Consider the following 17,585-nt stretch of genomic DNA (forward strand, 5'->3'; position numbering starts at 1 on the left):
CACCACCATGCGGACAGGACACCCTTGGCTGTGCCAACCAGGCTGTTCTCTGAGGTGGTCCTGAGCACCCCACCCCACGCACCCAGAGCAGGAATCTTCTGCTCTGGAGGCAGCAGAATGTGGTCGTGAGCTCAGGCTCCAACAGGCCCTGTGGGAAGTTAAGAGTCAGCAAACGTGACCTCAGTGGTGACCTCATCTGTCCCGGCTTCAGGTCCCTCCTCTACAGTGGACACCCTAACTGTCTCTCCTTCTTGCATGATTTGGGGGCCCAATTAGATCACCCCTGCCCAGCCCTCTAAACACAGGCCCCAGCCCATCATTAAGAGAATGATGATTCCTGTTTTGGAAGCATGTACTCTCTATCGTTGCCAGTGTTGTCCTTGTTGGGGAAACACAGAGAGGGTGCAGAGGTGGATAGCACAAGTCTGAAGCCCTTTCTGCATGACCTTGGACTAGGTATGTAACCTCTCTGAGTCTTGACATTCTTCATCTTTTAGAAGTGATGTAATATCTACCCAGTGGTATTACTGGGAGGACTTAGTAAGGGAATGTGTGCAAAGCAGTTGTGGTAATACCTAGCACAGGTCATGTGTATATAGTCATCTTTATTACCATTATTTTCAGTATAGCAGTGATCAAAACTGTGGGCTGTGGGGTCAGACCATCAAGGCTCCAATCCTCTGTCCTCTGTCCGTGCATTTGTGTTTGGTAGATATTAACCAGTCCTCCCCTGGAGCTGTACACTTTTTTTTTTTTTTTTTTTTTTTTTTAAGATCAGTTGCTGAGTTGAGGCACAATGACTACCTGGAAATACAGACTCATTTACACCCACACCAGCTATCCCAATATTAAACCTATTTTACCTTGGAACCAGCAGCTCCATTTGTGGAGTTCTGTCCCACCACAGTCCCACACTTGCTCAAGGGCCACCCTAACAGTGTTGTAAGGAAGAATTAAAAACCACCTAAATGTCCATCAGTAGGAAACTAGTTTAAAAAGCGGCGTCCAGGGATGCCTGGGTGGTTCATTGGGTTAAAGCCTTTGCCTTTGGCTCAGGTCATGGTCTCAGGCTCCTGGGATGGAGCTCCGAGTCAGGCTCTCTGCTCAGCAGGGAGCCTGCTTCCCCCCGCCCCCCGCCTGCCTCTCTGCCTACTTGTGATCTCTGTCTATCAAATAAATAAATAAAATCTTTTAAAAAAAAAAAAAAAAGTGGCATCCAGGAATGCCTGGGTGGCTCAGTCAGTTAAGCCACTGCCTTCGGCTCGAGTGATCCCAGGGTGATACCCTCATTATCAGGGGGTCATCGAGTCTCCCATCAGGCTCCATGCTCGTTGGGGAGCCTTCTTCTCTCTCTGCCTCTATGTGCCACTCTGCCTGCTTGCACTGTCTCTCTGTCTTTCTCTCTCTGACAAATAAAGTCTTTAAATTTATTTTAAATAAAAGTCTTTAAAAAATTTTTTTAGAAAAAGTGGCGTCCATTCACATGATGGAATGCTGTACAGCCATTAAAAACAATGTAACTTTATGTCTGGTTATGTGAAGATAATATTATGAGGCTGTAAGGTGAAAAGCAAGTGTAAGTATAGTGTAAAGGGAGAAGTCACATTGTGGGACCAGGCTTAGTGTAATTCCCTTTTTGTTTAATAAAATAAGTTATGCCCATTTAGCCAGCAAAGGATTGCCACCTTGTGTACATAAAGAACACCACTTGCCGATAAGATAAAAGAGGTCAATCCCATGGATAAAGAGGAAAGGGAAATGAACTGGTAATTTACAAAGTAGAAAATTCAAATGGCCAGTAAGGATGAAAATGTGCTCAACCTTCTCTGGCAGTGACGATGGAGGATGGTCCTCAGGCTTCAACAAATTAACCCATGTGAAGCTCTAGGGTCGTATCTGGCACATACTAAGTGCTTAGTAAGTATTTCATTACTGAGTACTGTTATACCCCAGGACATAAGTTGGTGGGGCCCTGATCCTGTGGGAGCTGAGCAGACAAGCTGGCAGAGGGGGTGGGACCATGTTTAGGGCCACATTCCTCAGGTGAACTCAGGCCAGGGCTTGAGTCACCTCTAACCACTGATGTTTCTCTTGTCTTCCTGCAGAGCCTCTGTGGCATGTGCCCGCCCAGGCCCGACTCTCCGCCATGGCTGGAAGCAGCGGGAGCAAGCAGGCCTCCAGGCAGGACGCAGCAGGCAAAGATTCCCCCAACAGGCATTCCAAAGTGAGTCTGGGCCCCACCTGCCTAATCCCGGGGAGCCAGGGCCTCAGGAGCCGACTGCCTGGTCTCCCTGACTGCTGTGGGCTGGGTGGGGTCACGGGGTGTGGGCCTCTGAACACCACACGTGAGCACCTCCTCCATCTTTGCCTCCTCCGCTCCAGCAGAGGTCTGGAACCAGCCAGTGAGCCTCTTTCCACGCAGCGATTCTGGAACCTGGGCTCACTGTCCTTCAGGGCCTCAGAGCCCTCTGCCAGGACCCTGCCTCTTTCTGGCAGGTTGGGTGGGAAGAAGAGAGGATCAGGTAGCAGTCTCTATAGCCCAGACCTGGAAATGGTATAAATCCTTTCTGCTTCTATTGCATTCGCCATTGCATATGAAAACTCCATCACGTGGCCACGCCACCGTGCAGGGGAGACTGGGAATTGTGGTCCTGTGTGCCCGGGCAGAGGAGGTGGTTCTGGTGAGCCCTCAGCAGTCTCTCTGCATCCCTTCATTCAGCGGGAGTTTGGTGGGCACTTACCGAGTGCCGGGCTCTTGGGACCATGGTGTTGGAGGGCACAGGTGAGCACCTGTGCTCACAAAGCTGATTTCCCCGTGGGAGCAGCGAGCAGGAAGCAGATGAACACATACGTTCTGTGACACCAGGAGCTGGTCTTCTCTGTGAGAGAGAAACAGAGCTCAGTTCAGGGGAAATAGAGCATCAGGCACTGCTGCTGTAGGATGAGGTGGTCACTGAGGGCCTCTGGGGAGGTGATGAAGCCCTACGTGAAGTAGGGGGCAATCCACAAACACACCCAAAGGAAGAGCGTTCCCAGGCAGAAGGAGCAGTGGGTGCCAAGGCCTGAGGTGGTGGTAGGCCTGACCCACACAGAGAACAGTCAGGAGGCCTGTTGGGAACAGAGGGATCAGGCAAGAGGGTGCAGATGAGGTTAGAGGCCAGAACGTGGGGTCAGATGGCACAGGATCTCGGGGAGGACTCTGGCTTTTCCTGTGAGTGAAGTGAAGCCACAGGAAGGTTCTAAGCAGGGAAGGGATATGAAACGGGGCAGGTGTTCACAGCCTCCCTCTGGCTGTTATGTAGGGAGCAGACTGAGGGCCGGAGGACAGCAGCGAGGCTGTTGCCGTGGTGCAGTAGGAGATGGTGGTGGATGGGCCTGGGGTGGAGCCAAGGAGGACCAGAGGTGGCAGGTCCTGGGTCCCCTTTGAAGATGCAGGCCACAGGATTTGCTGTGGGGCTGGACATAGGTGTGAGAGCAGAAGCAGGGTCCAGGGTGACTCCAGGGCTCCTGCTTGGGGTGGCTAACAGGATGGAAATGCCTTAATGAAGCAGGGAAGAGATGGATCTGGGAGGGAAGGCCAGGAGCACAGCTGTGTGGGTTGAGCCTGTGTTATGGGTGGCACCTTGCACACGTAATGTTGCGGTGCCTCTGAACAGGCCCACGAGGCAGGTTATCAATGGCCCAATTTTACAGATGTGGAAACTGAGGCATGGGAGAGCTCTGTCACTCACCCAAGGTACCATGGCCAAGAAGTGTGGGAGCCAGAGCTTAGGGGTGGGGAGGACACTGGGAGGGGAGGTCCGTGCCCCGGCTGTGGAGTCTGGGATGACACACTGTCTCGCCTTCCAGGGGGAGCCTCCGTACTCCAGTCACTCCAGCAGCAACACCCTCTCCAGCAACGCATCCAGCAGCCACAGCGATGACCGCTGGTTGGACCCCCTGGACCCCCTGGAGCCAGAGCAAGACCCCCTCTCCAAGGGGGGCTCCAGCGACAGCGGCATTGACACCACCCTCTACACCTCTAGCCCCAGCTGCATGTCCCTGGCCAAGGTTCCTCGGCAGGCCAAGCCACACAAGCCTCCAGGAACCATGGGCCTCTGTGGGGGCGGACGGGAGGCCGCCGGGCGGTCCCACCACACAGACAGACGGCGGGAGGTCTCACCAGCTCCTGTGGTTGCTGGCCAGACCAAGGGCTACCGCCCGAAGTTATACTCCTCAGGCTCCAGCACCCCAACAGGCCTGGCGGGGGGGAGCCGCGACCCGCCCAGGCAGCCTAGGTAAGGCACTGCTCCCTACCCTGGTCCTTCAGGGAGTCCTGACCACCATCCGCTCTCCCCACAGTCCTGACAGTGGGGTTCCCCCCCACTACACACAGGGTCATAGGCGGATTGCTTACACACTGGTTTGCTTCCAAAGTCGGGAGGCTTGTGGACCAACCACTACAGCCCATCATTCAGCCCTCACGTACCCTGGGTGGAGGGAAAGAAGCTCCTGGCTGTCTGCTTCATCTGTCTTTAGTTCATTCTGACCCTCGATCTCTGTCTGCTTGAGACTAGTGGTTTTATGCTTTCTGAGGGTAATTGTACATGTTCGGGGGGCCTTTGGTTGGAGGTAACAGGACATCTGACCCACAGTGGCTTAAACAAATTGAGGTTTCACAGGCCCCTGATGGGAAATCCAGAGGGCAGAGCCAGGTTGGTACTGCAGCTCAGGGAGGGCCTCAAGGCCTGGACCCTGGGTCTTCGCATTTCACTGTTCTTACCCTGCTAGCTGCAGCTTCCTTGTCTGGGGTTTCCGTGGTGCCCATGGGGTGCATGGAGGATCACTTCTTGTAGCTCCCTTTCTCTGGAGAAAGCGAGAGCTTTCCCGCAGGCCTTTGAGCAGGTGGTCATGAGGAAGTCTGAGAGATGACGGTTTAGCCGTCCAGCCCCTGGAGGGCTATCGAGCACAGACTGCAAGACCCCAATCGGGAGTTTCTTTCTTTCTTTTAAGATTTTATTTATTTATTTGATAGAGACATAACGAGAGAGGGAGCACAAGCAGTGGGAGTGGGAGAGGGAAAAGCAGGCTTCCCGCCGAGCAGGGAACCCGATGCGGGGCTCGATCCCAGGACCCTGGGATCATGACCCGAGCCAAAGCCAGTCGCTAAACAACTGAACCACCCAGGCATCTCCAGTCCAGAGTTTCTGATTCAGTAGGTCAGAGTGCGGCCTGAGAATACGAATTTTGTTAAGTCCCTGGTAGATGGTGATGCCGCTGGTCCTGGGACTGCACTCTGAGCACTACTGGTGGCGAGGCAGGCAGGGGAGTAAGTGAGAAGGAGCTGGCATTCAGCGGTCAGTCTGGGGCCTAGACTGCATACACCTTGAGCATCGGGTGAAAGCCGCATACTATCTCCCAGGAGAATGCGCAGAGGTGGGAAAACAGTTCTGCCCTCACGGGGCTCGGGGTTTATGTGGTTCTGGCACATGTGTCCCCTCGAGGTCTGCAGCCCCAGGCAGCGATTCCTGTGCTGCCATCCCCCGTGCAGACCCCGGAGCGGTCTCAAGGCCTTCCTTCCTTTCCCCACCACACCTAAGCAGGGGCCAGCCCAGGACCCCCATACTGGGGGCGGTGGGGGAGGGTCCTCTCCTTCGATTCTCTCCTTTGCCGGCCCTCAGACATACGGCCTTTGTCCACGCAGAACTCCTGTACCCAGGCAGTGGGCTTAGGCCTTGACCACAACCTACAGTGGATTTCGTCTGTGTCTCTGCAGAAATAGCTGTGTTTGTGAAAAGGCAAAGCAAATATACCCCAAACAATGCTTAGCTTTTGTGTGAAGCGCTCTGAGGTAGTCGCATCAGTTGAGAATGGGAGTACATCTCGACACCTCCTTAAATGATCTCATGACTTAGTGGTGGTTCTGACAGATTTGGAAACCACCATGTTTGAAGGTGCCCATATTGTGGGTGCCCCCCAACCCTGGTGCCTGACCTCCCTGAGTCAGGAGCCCGGAAGGGTGAAGGCAGAGAGGTCTTGAGTCCCAGCGAACTTAGCCTTTGGCTCAGTACACCTCCCCTAACAGGTGGTTCTCAGTCATCTGAACTCTCGGACTTTTGACCAGCTCTTTCGTCCATTAATTTTTCCATTTGTTTCACTCACAGATCTTTCTTAGGGATCTTTTAGGTCACAGGTGCTGGGGTGGGAGCTGATACTGAGATACTGTATCTCAGACAGATACTGAGCAAAAGCAGATGCGTCCCCCAACCCCTGTCCTTGTCCATCTCCTTTGAGGGAGACAGATGACAGTCAGGCCATCACTGAGGCAAATGTCAGAGTGCACCCATCCAGAAGGCCTCTGCGCCAGGAGAGTTCTGGGTGCCACGGGGGTCCCAGCCCTCAGCTCCCCTAGTCCTGTGCTGGGCCTGGGACCAGCTTAGTAAATCTGAGCAACGGGAGGGTTTTGAAATCTGTGCTATAAAGGCGGCAGGCTGGGGAGGAGACTGTGGCTGAAGCCAGGGGGTGGGTGTAAAATTACCCTGTGTCTGCCAGAAGGATTTGCTGAACCCAGAAATGAAGGGAATAAAATGGGAGAGGAGCCCACTACAAAAGAGGGCCCTGCGGTTGGGAGCTTTAATTTGCATACAGACAATTGATGCTAATTGCAAATCATTCTTATCTACTCATTAAGCTGCTTCCCGAAGTTTTCTCCTAGGCAACCAGGCTCTAGAGTGGAACAGCATTTCCCAAAATGGGGTGCTCGAGGTGATTTGGGTGGTACAGGAGGAAAATGTGTTTTTTTAACTGGATATATGTTTGCTTTAATGAGTATTAGGAAAGTGTTCCCCGCCCATCCCCTGATACCATCTTGGACAAGTTTAAGGAAAATTAAATGAGTTAGTTGATTTAAGAAACATCTGCCAGTAGAGGAGAGAACGGACCTCCACCAGGGTTCAAGCCCTCCCTCTGCCTTGCCTTGGCTATGCGGCCTTGAGCAAATGACTGAACTTCTCTGGGCCTCAGTTTCCTCGTCTGTAAGATGGGGGATAAATCACATAATCTGCCTCCTAGGGATATGGTAAAGATTGAATGAGCTAATGTTTATGGGATCCTCAGGACAGTATGGGGCAGCAGACCTTGAACCTCCTGTCATTGAACTCACAGGGGATTGTTCTAAAATGAATTAAAATCAGAATATTTCTCCAGAGTTGTGCCTATTACAGGCAGTGCTGGGGACATCACAGCGACTTGAGGGCTCAAAGTCCAACAGGGGAGACAAACCCATCCTAAGACAGTGACAGCAGGGAGTGGTCAGTGCCTTGGTGGGGGAAGCACCTGGAATGTGGGAGCCCAAAGGGGGGCCAGACCCCATTGTGGAAGGGGCTCTCCTAGAATAGGGAGGACTAGCGAGGGTAGAGTGTCCCAGACAGAGAAGATGTGCAAGTCCCATGTGGGTCCTGCTCTGCTGGCCCGCCCACAACCTCACCATCTCAGCAGGGAGCCAAGTTCCCGGATGGTCACTGGACACCTGCACCCTAGAGGCCCACACGCGCCTCCGCCTGCCATGGCCGCACTGCCCCTGGTCCCAGGCCATCCACCGGCCTTGTGCTCCTGCAGTCATTAGTCTTCTTCCTTGGGCTAAGCCATGGGGACAGCCTGGTGCGCAGCCGCGGCTCCTCGAGGGCAGGCAAGCCAGTTCCACAGCTGCCCCTGGCTCCACTTGACCAGTCCTTTGTAGCGGAGCCTCCCCGTGTTTGTTTGCACAGTGAGGGCCCATTGTGTGCCCGGCCGCCTGCTGGGAGCTGTGGGCACGCAGGGCCCCGGCTGTGCTGACACTGACCAGGTACCAGGGAGACAGCAGGCAAAGAATGATGGAAGTAATGACTGGATTGTGCTAGAGGAAGGCCTAGGGAGAAAAGACCCACTGGGATCTGAGGGTAGATGTGGGGCAGGGCTGGAGGGAATGTCTGATCTCGTCTGAGGGGCAAAGGCGGTTTCTGTGAGGAGGGGTCATTTCTGCCAAAGGTAAAAGAACAGAGGGAGGAGGGCACAGTTGAGTGGTCTCCAAGGGGCCGGTGATACATTCTTGACCCAGGATCCAGTTATATGGTGTCTGCTTAGTGACTATTCTTTCAGTTGTATGTGTATGTTTTGTATACTTTTCTATATATGAGCTATTATACAGTTAAAAAAAAGAGAGAGAGAAAAGGGCTCCTGGGTGGCTCAGTTAAGCATTTGACTCTTGATTTCAGCTCGGGTCATGATTTCAGAGTGGTGAGATGGAGCCCTGCATCAGGGTCTGCTCAGAGGGGAGTTTGCTTGAGGTCCTCTCTCTCTCCCTCTCCCCCTCATCCCTTTCTAAAATAAACAAATCTTTTAAAAAGAGAGAAAGAGAAAGTTGAGGTGTGGAGAGGGTGTTCCTATGAAAGGTAGCATGTGCAAAGGCTCTGAGGTGGAAAGGAGGGTGGATGCCGTCAGGTCACTGAACCACAGGCTCCTTGGCTCAAGGGTAGAAACTCAGGGGGTAGCTGATGGGTTTGGGGGGAGGTCAGCAGAAGCCAGACCATGCAAGGCCCTGTCATCCACATTACAGAGTTTGAATTCCATCATCAGAGCTATGAGCAGCAAGGAAAGTTCTCAGCCGCAAGGGTAGTAGAAGCAGATTTATGATTTGAAAGATGGTGCTAGAGATGGGTCTGGAGACAGCCACAGGGACGGGGCTGATGCTGAGATATGAGGTAAAAGGAAGGGGCCCAGACCAGGGGACAGAGTAGCTGTGACCATGTCAACAAGTGGTTTTGCTGGGACATAAGGAGGGAGGAAGACACAGGTCCAGGACGCTGCCAGCGAGCTGGGAGTGGGGAGGCTGCTGCAGACAGGGAGTGGTGAGGTTCTTTCTTTTTTTTTTTTTTTTTTTTTTTAAAGATTTTATTTATTTATTTGACAGAGAGAGATCACAGTAGGCAGAGAGGCAGGCAGAGAGAGGGGAAGGGAAGCAGGCCCCTGCCGAGCAGAGAGCCCGATGCGGGACTCGATCCCAGGACCCTGAGATCATGACCTGAGCCGAAGGCAGCGGCTTAACCCACTGAGCCACCCAGGCGCCCTTTTTTTTTTTTTTTTTTTAAGATTTTATTTATGGTGAGGTTCTTTCTTAAGGAGAGGAGAGTGGGGCAGGTCCCCACCCCTGAGAGAAAGGTCATTCTTACCACTAAAGCACCACTGTGTGCCAGGGACTCTTCCAAACATGGTGACATGGCAGGGAACAAAGTCAAGGGTTTCTCTTGTGGAGCTGACATTCTCTGGCGAGAGAGCAAGATAGACGGACAGCTGAGGAACCACGTGATCTCCCTGTGCTGGAGGCTGATAAGGTCTGGGGAGAAAAAGCCAACAGGATGGAGAGCTGGGAAGTCCTCTCGGAGGAGTTGGTGTTTTCCAGGAAGTAAGGGATCGACCCAGGCAGAGGAAGCAGCAAATACCAAGACCCTGAAGGGGAATTCATTTGCGGTGCCTAAGAAATGGTCAGGTGGCTAGAGAAGGAGGAGCAGATAGAGCAAAGGGGAGAGGGGCAGGAAGAGGGGCAGTTTTGCAGAGCAGGCCAGAGCCGGGTTCTGGCAGGCTTACGGACCACGGTCAGCTGCTGGGATTTGGTTGTGAAGAACGTGGGAGCCATGGGAGGCGTGTGAATGCATAATCTGACTTCGGTTTGAAAAAGATTATTCTGGACAGTAGAAGGAATTGAGTTTGCCCACAAACTCCGAGGACTGCCAGGAGAGGGATGGGCCGTGCCATGCCCGAGCAGGGAAACAGCCAGCCCTGCCCTCCCCGAGTTCCAGCCCTGCTTCAGGAGCTGCAGGAGCCTGTAGCAGCTTGTGCCTACCATGGGTTTCAGGGACTTCGCAGACGCTCTCCCCAGACGTTCGTCACGGGAGCCCGGCTTCCAGGCACACAGCCAGGCGCCAGCGCCTGCCGTGGGCACCGCAGTGGGCCGAGTGATCCCAGGCAGGCAGCCACCTGGCCCCCCGCCCTCTCCGAGGCAGCGCACGCCCCAAAGCTTCCTGGGTTTCCAGAGCAATTTGTCAGAGCTGTGAGGGGTACTCGGAGGCTCTCCGCTCCATGAGGAGCTGCCACAGCCAGGCAAGAAGCAAGTGGCTTTGCTTCCCCAGGCTGGGCCAGGAGGGCACCTCAGGGATTCCATTCTGGGGACACAACCCTTAAATATAATACGAGGGCCTCGCATCCACCGGGGTCACATGTGACAGAGACCCACTTGGAGAGTCCAGGCAGCCTGGGCGAGGAGTCCAAGCCCTCTCAAGGAAAGGTGGGAGCAATGCAAAGGCCTTGAGGCCAAAATGTTTCTGGCTGGGAAGAGCTTCCAAGTGGCTGGAGTCTGGTGAGCGGGAGGAGCTGAGGGCAGAGGGGGCAGGCCAGGTGGTGTAGGGCCTTGTGGGCAGAGGAGGGGACTCTGACTCTCCCCTGAGCAAGGCGGAGCCCCACAGGGTCCTGGGCAGAAGAGGGCTGTGATCCGATGCAGGTGTTCACAGGCTCCCTCTGCCCACGTTTGGTGGGGGGTGGGCAGGAGGAGGCTGCTGCAGGGACGGGGGGTGTGGGGCAGAGGTGATGAGCCCTGATTGGATTCTGCATTGGTTTGAGCCCATATCCCACCCTGGAGCATAACTCCAGCCACAGGCAGGGACTGATGCCACACTCCAGGCCTGCCAAATGCCAGGCTGAGAGGCCAAGGTCGGTCTAGCAATTAAGGCCAAGCCATGAGGGGTATGTGGGGGAGCAGTGTTATTTCCCAGGCTCTGGGAAATGTCCAGGTTACAGCTCAACAGCTGACCCAGTTGTATGACCTCCAACAAGGCTACTTAGTTTCTCTGTGGCTCAGTGTTCTCATCTGTAAGATGGGATTAATAAGGGGGATCTGTGGTCTCTGGCTGCCAGAATGAACCAACATCATGCATTTAAAGTACTTCGCGGGCGCCTGGGTGGCTCAGTGGGTTAAACCGCTGCCTTTGGCTCAGGTCATGATCTCAGGGTCCTGGGATCGAGTCCCGCATCGGGCTCTCTGCTCAGCAGGGAGCCTGCTTCCTCCTCTCTCTCTGCCTGCCTCTCTGCCTACTTGTGATCTCTCTCTGTCAAATAAATAAATAAAATCTTTAAAAAATAAAATAAAATAAAATAAAGTACTTCGCATGGGGCCTGAGACACACTGGGTCCAAAACCATCCCCCCGATGCTAGGTTTCGTTTACACTTACCATGTGTTTATCGTGACTGCCATTGTCCTTGAAAGTACAGGCTTGTGGTTAAAAGCCTGGGTTCTTGAGCCAGACTGGTTTGTGTCCTGGCACCCTCACCTACCAACTGCATCATTCGGGGCAAGTTATTTCATCTCTACGGGCCTCAGTTTCCCCAGTGAAACATGGGTATGGTGGGGACTCCTGCCTCATGGGCCTGCCAGGACGATTAATGGAGGGGCACCTGTAAGATGCCTAGAACAGGGTCCCGCCATGCTCACAGGCACAGCCAGCTCTGTCCCTGCCTCCCAAAGGCCTGTCACCCACCCCGGGTCACCCACCCCGGGCCACCCACCAAGACTGAGGGGTTGCCTGTGTGAGTGCAGCTCTGGCTTCTCCAGCCAGCACGTGGTTTTGTCAACTTTTTTCCAAAGGCACAAAATCTTTTCCTCCCACAAAATCCAAAACACACCCCTGAGACATAACACAGATATGCATAGCACCTCCCGGCAGGTGGGGTGGGAACACAGAGCAGGACACCCCCAGCCCGGTGCTGGCCAAAGCTGGAGTCCCAGCTTTTTGCCCCTGGGCGCACCACATCCCTTCACAACTTTGCACATGTGACTTCAGGCCATGGTGCTGCTGTCCCTCGTTTCTCAGAGAGGACAGGCTCACTGAGGGGAAGGGACCTGAGCTAAGGCCACAGGGTGGTGTTGGGAGCTGGGGTTGGGACCCAGATCAGATGAGCGGGGCAGCCCGAATTCTCATCTACCTCATGGTGCTCCCTGCTTTTCAAGTCCTGGCTGAGGACTTGTTGGTGCTTCAGAAAGGGATCAGTAGGTGGGGTAAGAACTCCTGCCGGGGCTGGACACCTGGACTCATGGTCCACGGATGTGTTGGAAGGGGCACCCACTTCAAGGCTGGGATGAAAGACACAGCATATTTTGGGGAATTGTTTTGTGCTGAGGCCATACTGTGTGCAAAGCCACCATCCACCCCCGAGTCTCAGAGACACTGAAGATGGGGACACAGTCATGGGCATGCCTTTAGCTACAAGTTACAGAAATCCCCAGCTCAGTCAGACATCTGTCCTTGTTCATAAATAAACCTACCTCATTCTTTGAACTGGCTGCATAATTTTTTTGTTTTTGTTTTACATTTTGGGTTTTTGTTTTTTTTTTTTTAAGATTTTATTTAACAGAAAGAGTGAAGGAGCCAGGGAAGGGGCAGAGGGAGAGGCGGACTCCCCACTAAGCACTGCACCCAGCCAAGCCTGCCAGAGGGGCACGGGGCTCGATCCCAGGACCCTGGGATCACGACCTGATGCTTAGCAGACCCAGGGATCACAGCAGATGCTTAGCGGACCGGGCCACCCAGGCGCCCCGAACTGGCTGCATCATTTTTGATCATCAAGATGTGCTTGAAACTTTTGTTAATCCCCTGTTAAAAGACATCCAGGCCAGGTCTAACTTCCTTTTTTTTTTTTTTTTTTAAGTTTTAATTTATTGTCTTAAGTAATCTCTACATGCAGAATGGGGCTTGAATCCACAGCCCTGAGATCAAGAGGCCCTAACTTTCTTGATTATACACAGCACAGCGATGACCATCCCCAGTGACCGTTTCTGATGACCATCCACAAGTACTTGGGCAGACTTTTCTGTGGCACAGATTTCCAGGAGGTCCCACATTAGACTGACACAGCTCACCCTTGAGTTCTCAGCTCAGGTGGCACTGCCGCCCTGGGGGGGCCTCCAGATCACCCTCAGGTCCCTTCCTGATGTCCTACACTCCCTGGCTCCCTGGGCATGGCCCCATTAATAGATGTTGCTAAATCTTAGAAAGCATATCTAGTTAGACCTTGCTTCTTTTAGTCCTGTCTGACAATCTCTGTCGTTCACTTCTGGTGCTGAAACATTCACTTTTAAGGAAATCGTTGATAGCAGTTGGATTTACAGTCCCCGTTTTGCTATTTTCTGTATGGTTACTCTCTTCCCTGCTCAGTTATTTTATTTATTTATTTATTTTTAAAAGATTTTATTTAGTTGAGGGGTGCCTGGGTGGCTCAGTCAGTTAAGCGTCTATCTTTGGCACAGATCATGATCCCAGGCACTTGGGATTGAGCCCCGCATTGGGCTCCCTGCTTGCGGGGAGTCTGCTTCCCCCTCTCCCTCTGCCTGCTGCTCTGCTTGCTTGTGCACACGCACGTTCTCTCTCTCTCTCTGTCAAATAAATAAATAAAACCTTAAAAAAAGTATTTAGTTGAGAGAGAGTGAGAGCAGGGACCAGGGACGGAGGGAAAGAGAGAATCTTGAGCAGACTCCACACTGAGCAGGACATTTAGCTCAGTCTCACGACCCTGAAATCATGACCTGAACCACCCAGGGCTCCCGGTGACCTGTTACTGCCACCTTTTGTATTAAGTAAATTTATTTACTTAATAAATACTGTTTGGATTCATACTGTTTGGATTCCACTTTTTTTTTTTTTTAAGATTTTATTTATTTATTTGACAGAGGGAGAAAGAACACAAGTAGGCAGAGAGGCAGGCTGAGGGGGAGGGGGAAGCAGGCTCCCCACCAAGCAGGGAGCCCAATGTGGGACTCGATCTCAGGACCCCAGGATCATGACCCGAGCCAGAGGCAGACGCCCAACCGACTGAGCCACCCAGGCACCCCGGATTCCACTTTATTTTTTGACCATATTTTTTTAGCTATTATAATATGCATCTTGACATTGTAGTTTAGATCTAGTAAAATATAGAAACTTTTCTCCATGGGCACCTGGGAGGCTCAGTTGCTTAAACATCCAGTTCTTGATTTCAGCTCAGGTCATAATCCCAGGGTCATGAGATCGAGCCCCACGATCTCATGGGCTCAGCCCCTGCTGAGCATGGAGCCTATTGGGTTTCTCTCTCTCCCTCTCCCTCTGCCCCCTCCCCACCTCTCAAGAAAATATATGTGGTTTTTTTTTTTTTAAATTTTAAAGAAATAAACTTTTCTGCAGTGTAACCACATTCCATTTCCCATCCTTTGTGCTATTTTTGTCATTTTATTACATCCATGTATGTTATAAGCCCAACAAGAAAGTGCTGTTCTTACTGCCTTTTACAGTGTTACGTCTTTAAGGATATTAGAGAAGAAATAAGAAAACATGAATCTGCAGTCTTATTCTAACCCACAAATTCACCATCTTGGACCTTTCGTTTCTCTGTATGGATTCAGGTCACCATCTGGAGTCATTTTCGTCTTTCTTTTTCTTTTTTTTTTAAGATTTTATTTTTAGGGGCGCCTGGGTGGCTCAGTTGGTTAAGTGGCTGCCTTCAGTTCAGGTTATGATCCCAGGGTCCTGGCTCCCTGCTCATTGAGGAGTCTGTTTCTCCCTCTCCCACTGAGTCTCTCCTCCCTCTCATGCTCTCTCTTTAGCTTGCTCTCTGTCTCTCCAGTAAATAAGTAAAATATTTAAAAAAAATTTTTTTTTTATTTTTAAGTAATCTCTACCCCCAGTATGGGGCTTGAACCTGCAACCTGAGATCAAGGATCTCATTCTCTGTGGACTGAGCCAGCCAAGCACCCCGGAGTCTTTCAGCCCGAGGACTTCTTTTATTAATTTACCAGGCAAATGAGCTGGCATCGATTTCTCTCTCTATCAGGGATTATTTTTATTTTGCCTTCATATGTGAAGGATAGTTTTGCTGGATAAAGAATTCTTGGCTGGTAGTTCCTTTCTTTCTGCACTTTGAAGATATTCCATACCTTGTTTCAAAGAAATAGTCAGCAGTTAATTATATTGATGTTTTGCTTTATGTGATGAATCCTTTTTCTCTTGAGATGTTCAAGGTTTTTATCTCACTAACTTGGAGCTTTCTGGATTGGAATGTCTTTGTATTTACCATGCTTAGGGCTTGTGGGGCTTCTTAGGTGTGTAGGTGAATTTTTTTTCATCAAATGTGGGGAGTTTTCAGCGATTATTTCTTTAAATCATTCTTCTGCCCTTTTCTCCCCTCTTTCCAAAACTCTCGGTGCACACATGCCCGTTTGCTTGATTCTATCCCAAAGATTTCGGTATGGTGGATATCCTTATGCATTGAGCTGGACAGGAGGATGGCAGGAGCCCCAGCCAAAATTCCCCAGATTCCCTCACTTCTCATCTAATGTGCAACAGCTTTTCAAGCATAGAAGACTCTCAGATTGTCATACGCTGTTAGTCCATTGCCAGAGTGCCAAAATGGTTATTTTGTCAGTCTTGTGCTTGGGGGGAGAGGATTTGCTGGTCTCCTCATTTGACTGGACCCCACCCTTTCATGTTGTTAAATTGACCTTCACAAAGCATTTATTGACTCAAACCCCAGAGGCATTAATTTTCTCAAATGCATCTGACTTGAAGTGGAATTAGAATTTTATCTGAAAGTTTCAAATTTTATTAAATTTTATTTAAAAGTCACTTTGTGGGGCACCTGGGTGGCTCAGTGGGTTAAAGCCTCTGCCTCCGGCTCAGGTCATGATCCCAGGGTCCTGGGATCAAGTCCTGCATCAGGGAGCCTGCTTCCTCCTCTCTCTCTCTGCCTGCCTCTCCGCCTACTTGTGATCTGTCTGTCAAATAAATAAATAAAATAAAAATCACTTTGTCTCAGGGGAGTAAACAGCTGGGTCCCCAGCAGCTAGGTTCCAGTTAGCAGTGTGCCGTTCACTGTAGCACGAATGCCAGGGGAATCCAGCATTGGGGATTGTGAGCTGTGGTTTTAGACTGGGTCAGTGGGAACGTTGTCTGATGTGTAGTAGGTACTCCAAAAAAAATATTTGAATGAAAGAACGCCTTGGCAAGCGGTATTTTAGATTTTAAAAAAAAAAAAAAAAGAGTTACAGAACAATATATTAATGTGATCCCAGTTAAACATACAGTTCTCCTTCTCCCCCCAAAAAAACTTCCTACCTCCCTGATCATAGTCACAGGTATATTTGTAACGCATAGGAAAAGGGAGCGAGAGAAAGGGAGAGGGCGTGCATGTGAGCGAGACAGCGAGCAAATTGTAAACCATGGATCTCTCTAGAGACGGACAGGTAGGACCCCCACCTTCAGCTGTGCAGGCTGTGCCCAGGAGACTGAATCTCAGGGTGCATCCACCCACATGCACAGGTGATTCCCACATGTGCTAGAGGGCATTTCTGGGGTGGGACTGGGGGCCTTGTGGGCGACTTCCCCTTCTCTCTGCTCAGGATTCCATACTGGAATTTTCCACAGCAGCAGTGTATTTGTATCTCTCTTGTGTGAAGGAACTTTGTTGTTTCCCAAGAGTAAATTTAAACCGATTGCTTTGGGGAAATGTGGAATGGATTCTGTTTATTTCTCTTGTTTTTACTCTGCAGTGACATGAGCTCGCGGGCTGGATACCCCGCTCAGGTTTACAAAACTGCCAGCACAGAGACTCCTCGGCCCTCACAGCTGACCCAGTCCAGCCCCTTCCAGCTCTCCGCCTCCGTCCCCAAGTCCTTCTTCTCCAAGCAGCCCATACGCAATAAGCACCCCACGGGGTGGAAGAGGACAGACGAGCCCCCACCACGGCCGCTCCCCTTCACTGACCCAAAGAAGTAAGTGCTGGGACACCCAGCGAGAGGCTGCAGGGCCCAAGCCAGGCGTCTGTGGGTCAGGGGGGAAGAGGGCAACCCCTGCCTGGCTCCTTCGGCAGGGTGCCGTGGGTACAGCTGTGGACAGAAACCCTTAGTTGGACGTGGCCTTCAAGGAGCTGCTGAGCAGGAGACGGGATTTGGGGCAGGCAGAGCAGGATGGAGGCCGAGGAAGGAGAGGGGATGGCTTCAGGACAGATACGCTTAAAGGGGAGCAGCCAGGGTTGGCTGGCAGACTGAATGCGGGCGGAGAGGAAGGGCGAGATTGAAGAACATCCAGGTCCTGTAACTGGAAGGGCAGACTGGCCTTGAACTGAGATGAGGACTGAGTGAGGAGCAGGCTTCGTTGCGGGGAGCCCCCAAGTTCATTCCCAGTTGGGTTGCGTTCGCGAGGCACAGAAGCTGTGAAGGAGGCAGTCGGGTCAGGAGTCTGGAGCTGAGGGGAGAGGTCAGGCTGGCAAGGGCAGGTGGGGTGTCATCAGCACAGAGGCAGAGGCTGGAGGCACACCCATGGCCAGGAGTGCGGGGAGAGTGGAGGGGGCTGTGCAGGTCGGGCAGAGGGAGCCCTCAGGGTCCAGAGTGTAAGGCAGAGCCCGGGCAAGTGTGGCGTCCTGGGAGCCCAAGCTGATGGGCCATGAGCTGACATCGCTCTGAGCCTCATGGAGGTCTGTCAAGGGTACAGGAGAGAAGGGTTGGACAGAATAGGAGGAAACCGTGTGCTCAGCTCGTTTGAGGCATTTTGCTGTA

The 17,585-nt window shown here is 52.0% G+C and overlaps 1 protein-coding gene across 4 annotated transcripts in view; it reads left to right on the plus strand.

Moving 5' to 3' along the window:
* SIPA1L3 (signal induced proliferation associated 1 like 3) overlaps positions 1 to 17,585 on the plus strand; it is a 237,337-nt gene that overhangs the window by 190,242 nt on the left and 29,510 nt on the right. For all 4 annotated transcript variants that reach the window (XM_044256522.1, XM_044256523.1, XM_044256525.1 and 1 more), the window contains 3 exons: positions 2,106 to 2,224; positions 3,850 to 4,277; positions 16,581 to 16,802. In XM_044256522.1, coding sequence (XP_044112457.1) covers positions 2,106 to 2,224; positions 3,850 to 4,277; positions 16,581 to 16,802 — 769 coding nt within the window. The remainder of the gene's footprint in view (positions 1 to 2,105; positions 2,225 to 3,849; positions 4,278 to 16,580; positions 16,803 to 17,585) is intronic.

Source organism: Neovison vison, chromosome 7 (genome assembly GCF_020171115.1).
Source record: "Neovison vison isolate M4711 chromosome 7, ASM_NN_V1, whole genome shotgun sequence".
Lineage (NCBI taxonomy): Eukaryota > Metazoa > Chordata > Mammalia > Carnivora > Mustelidae > Neogale > Neogale vison.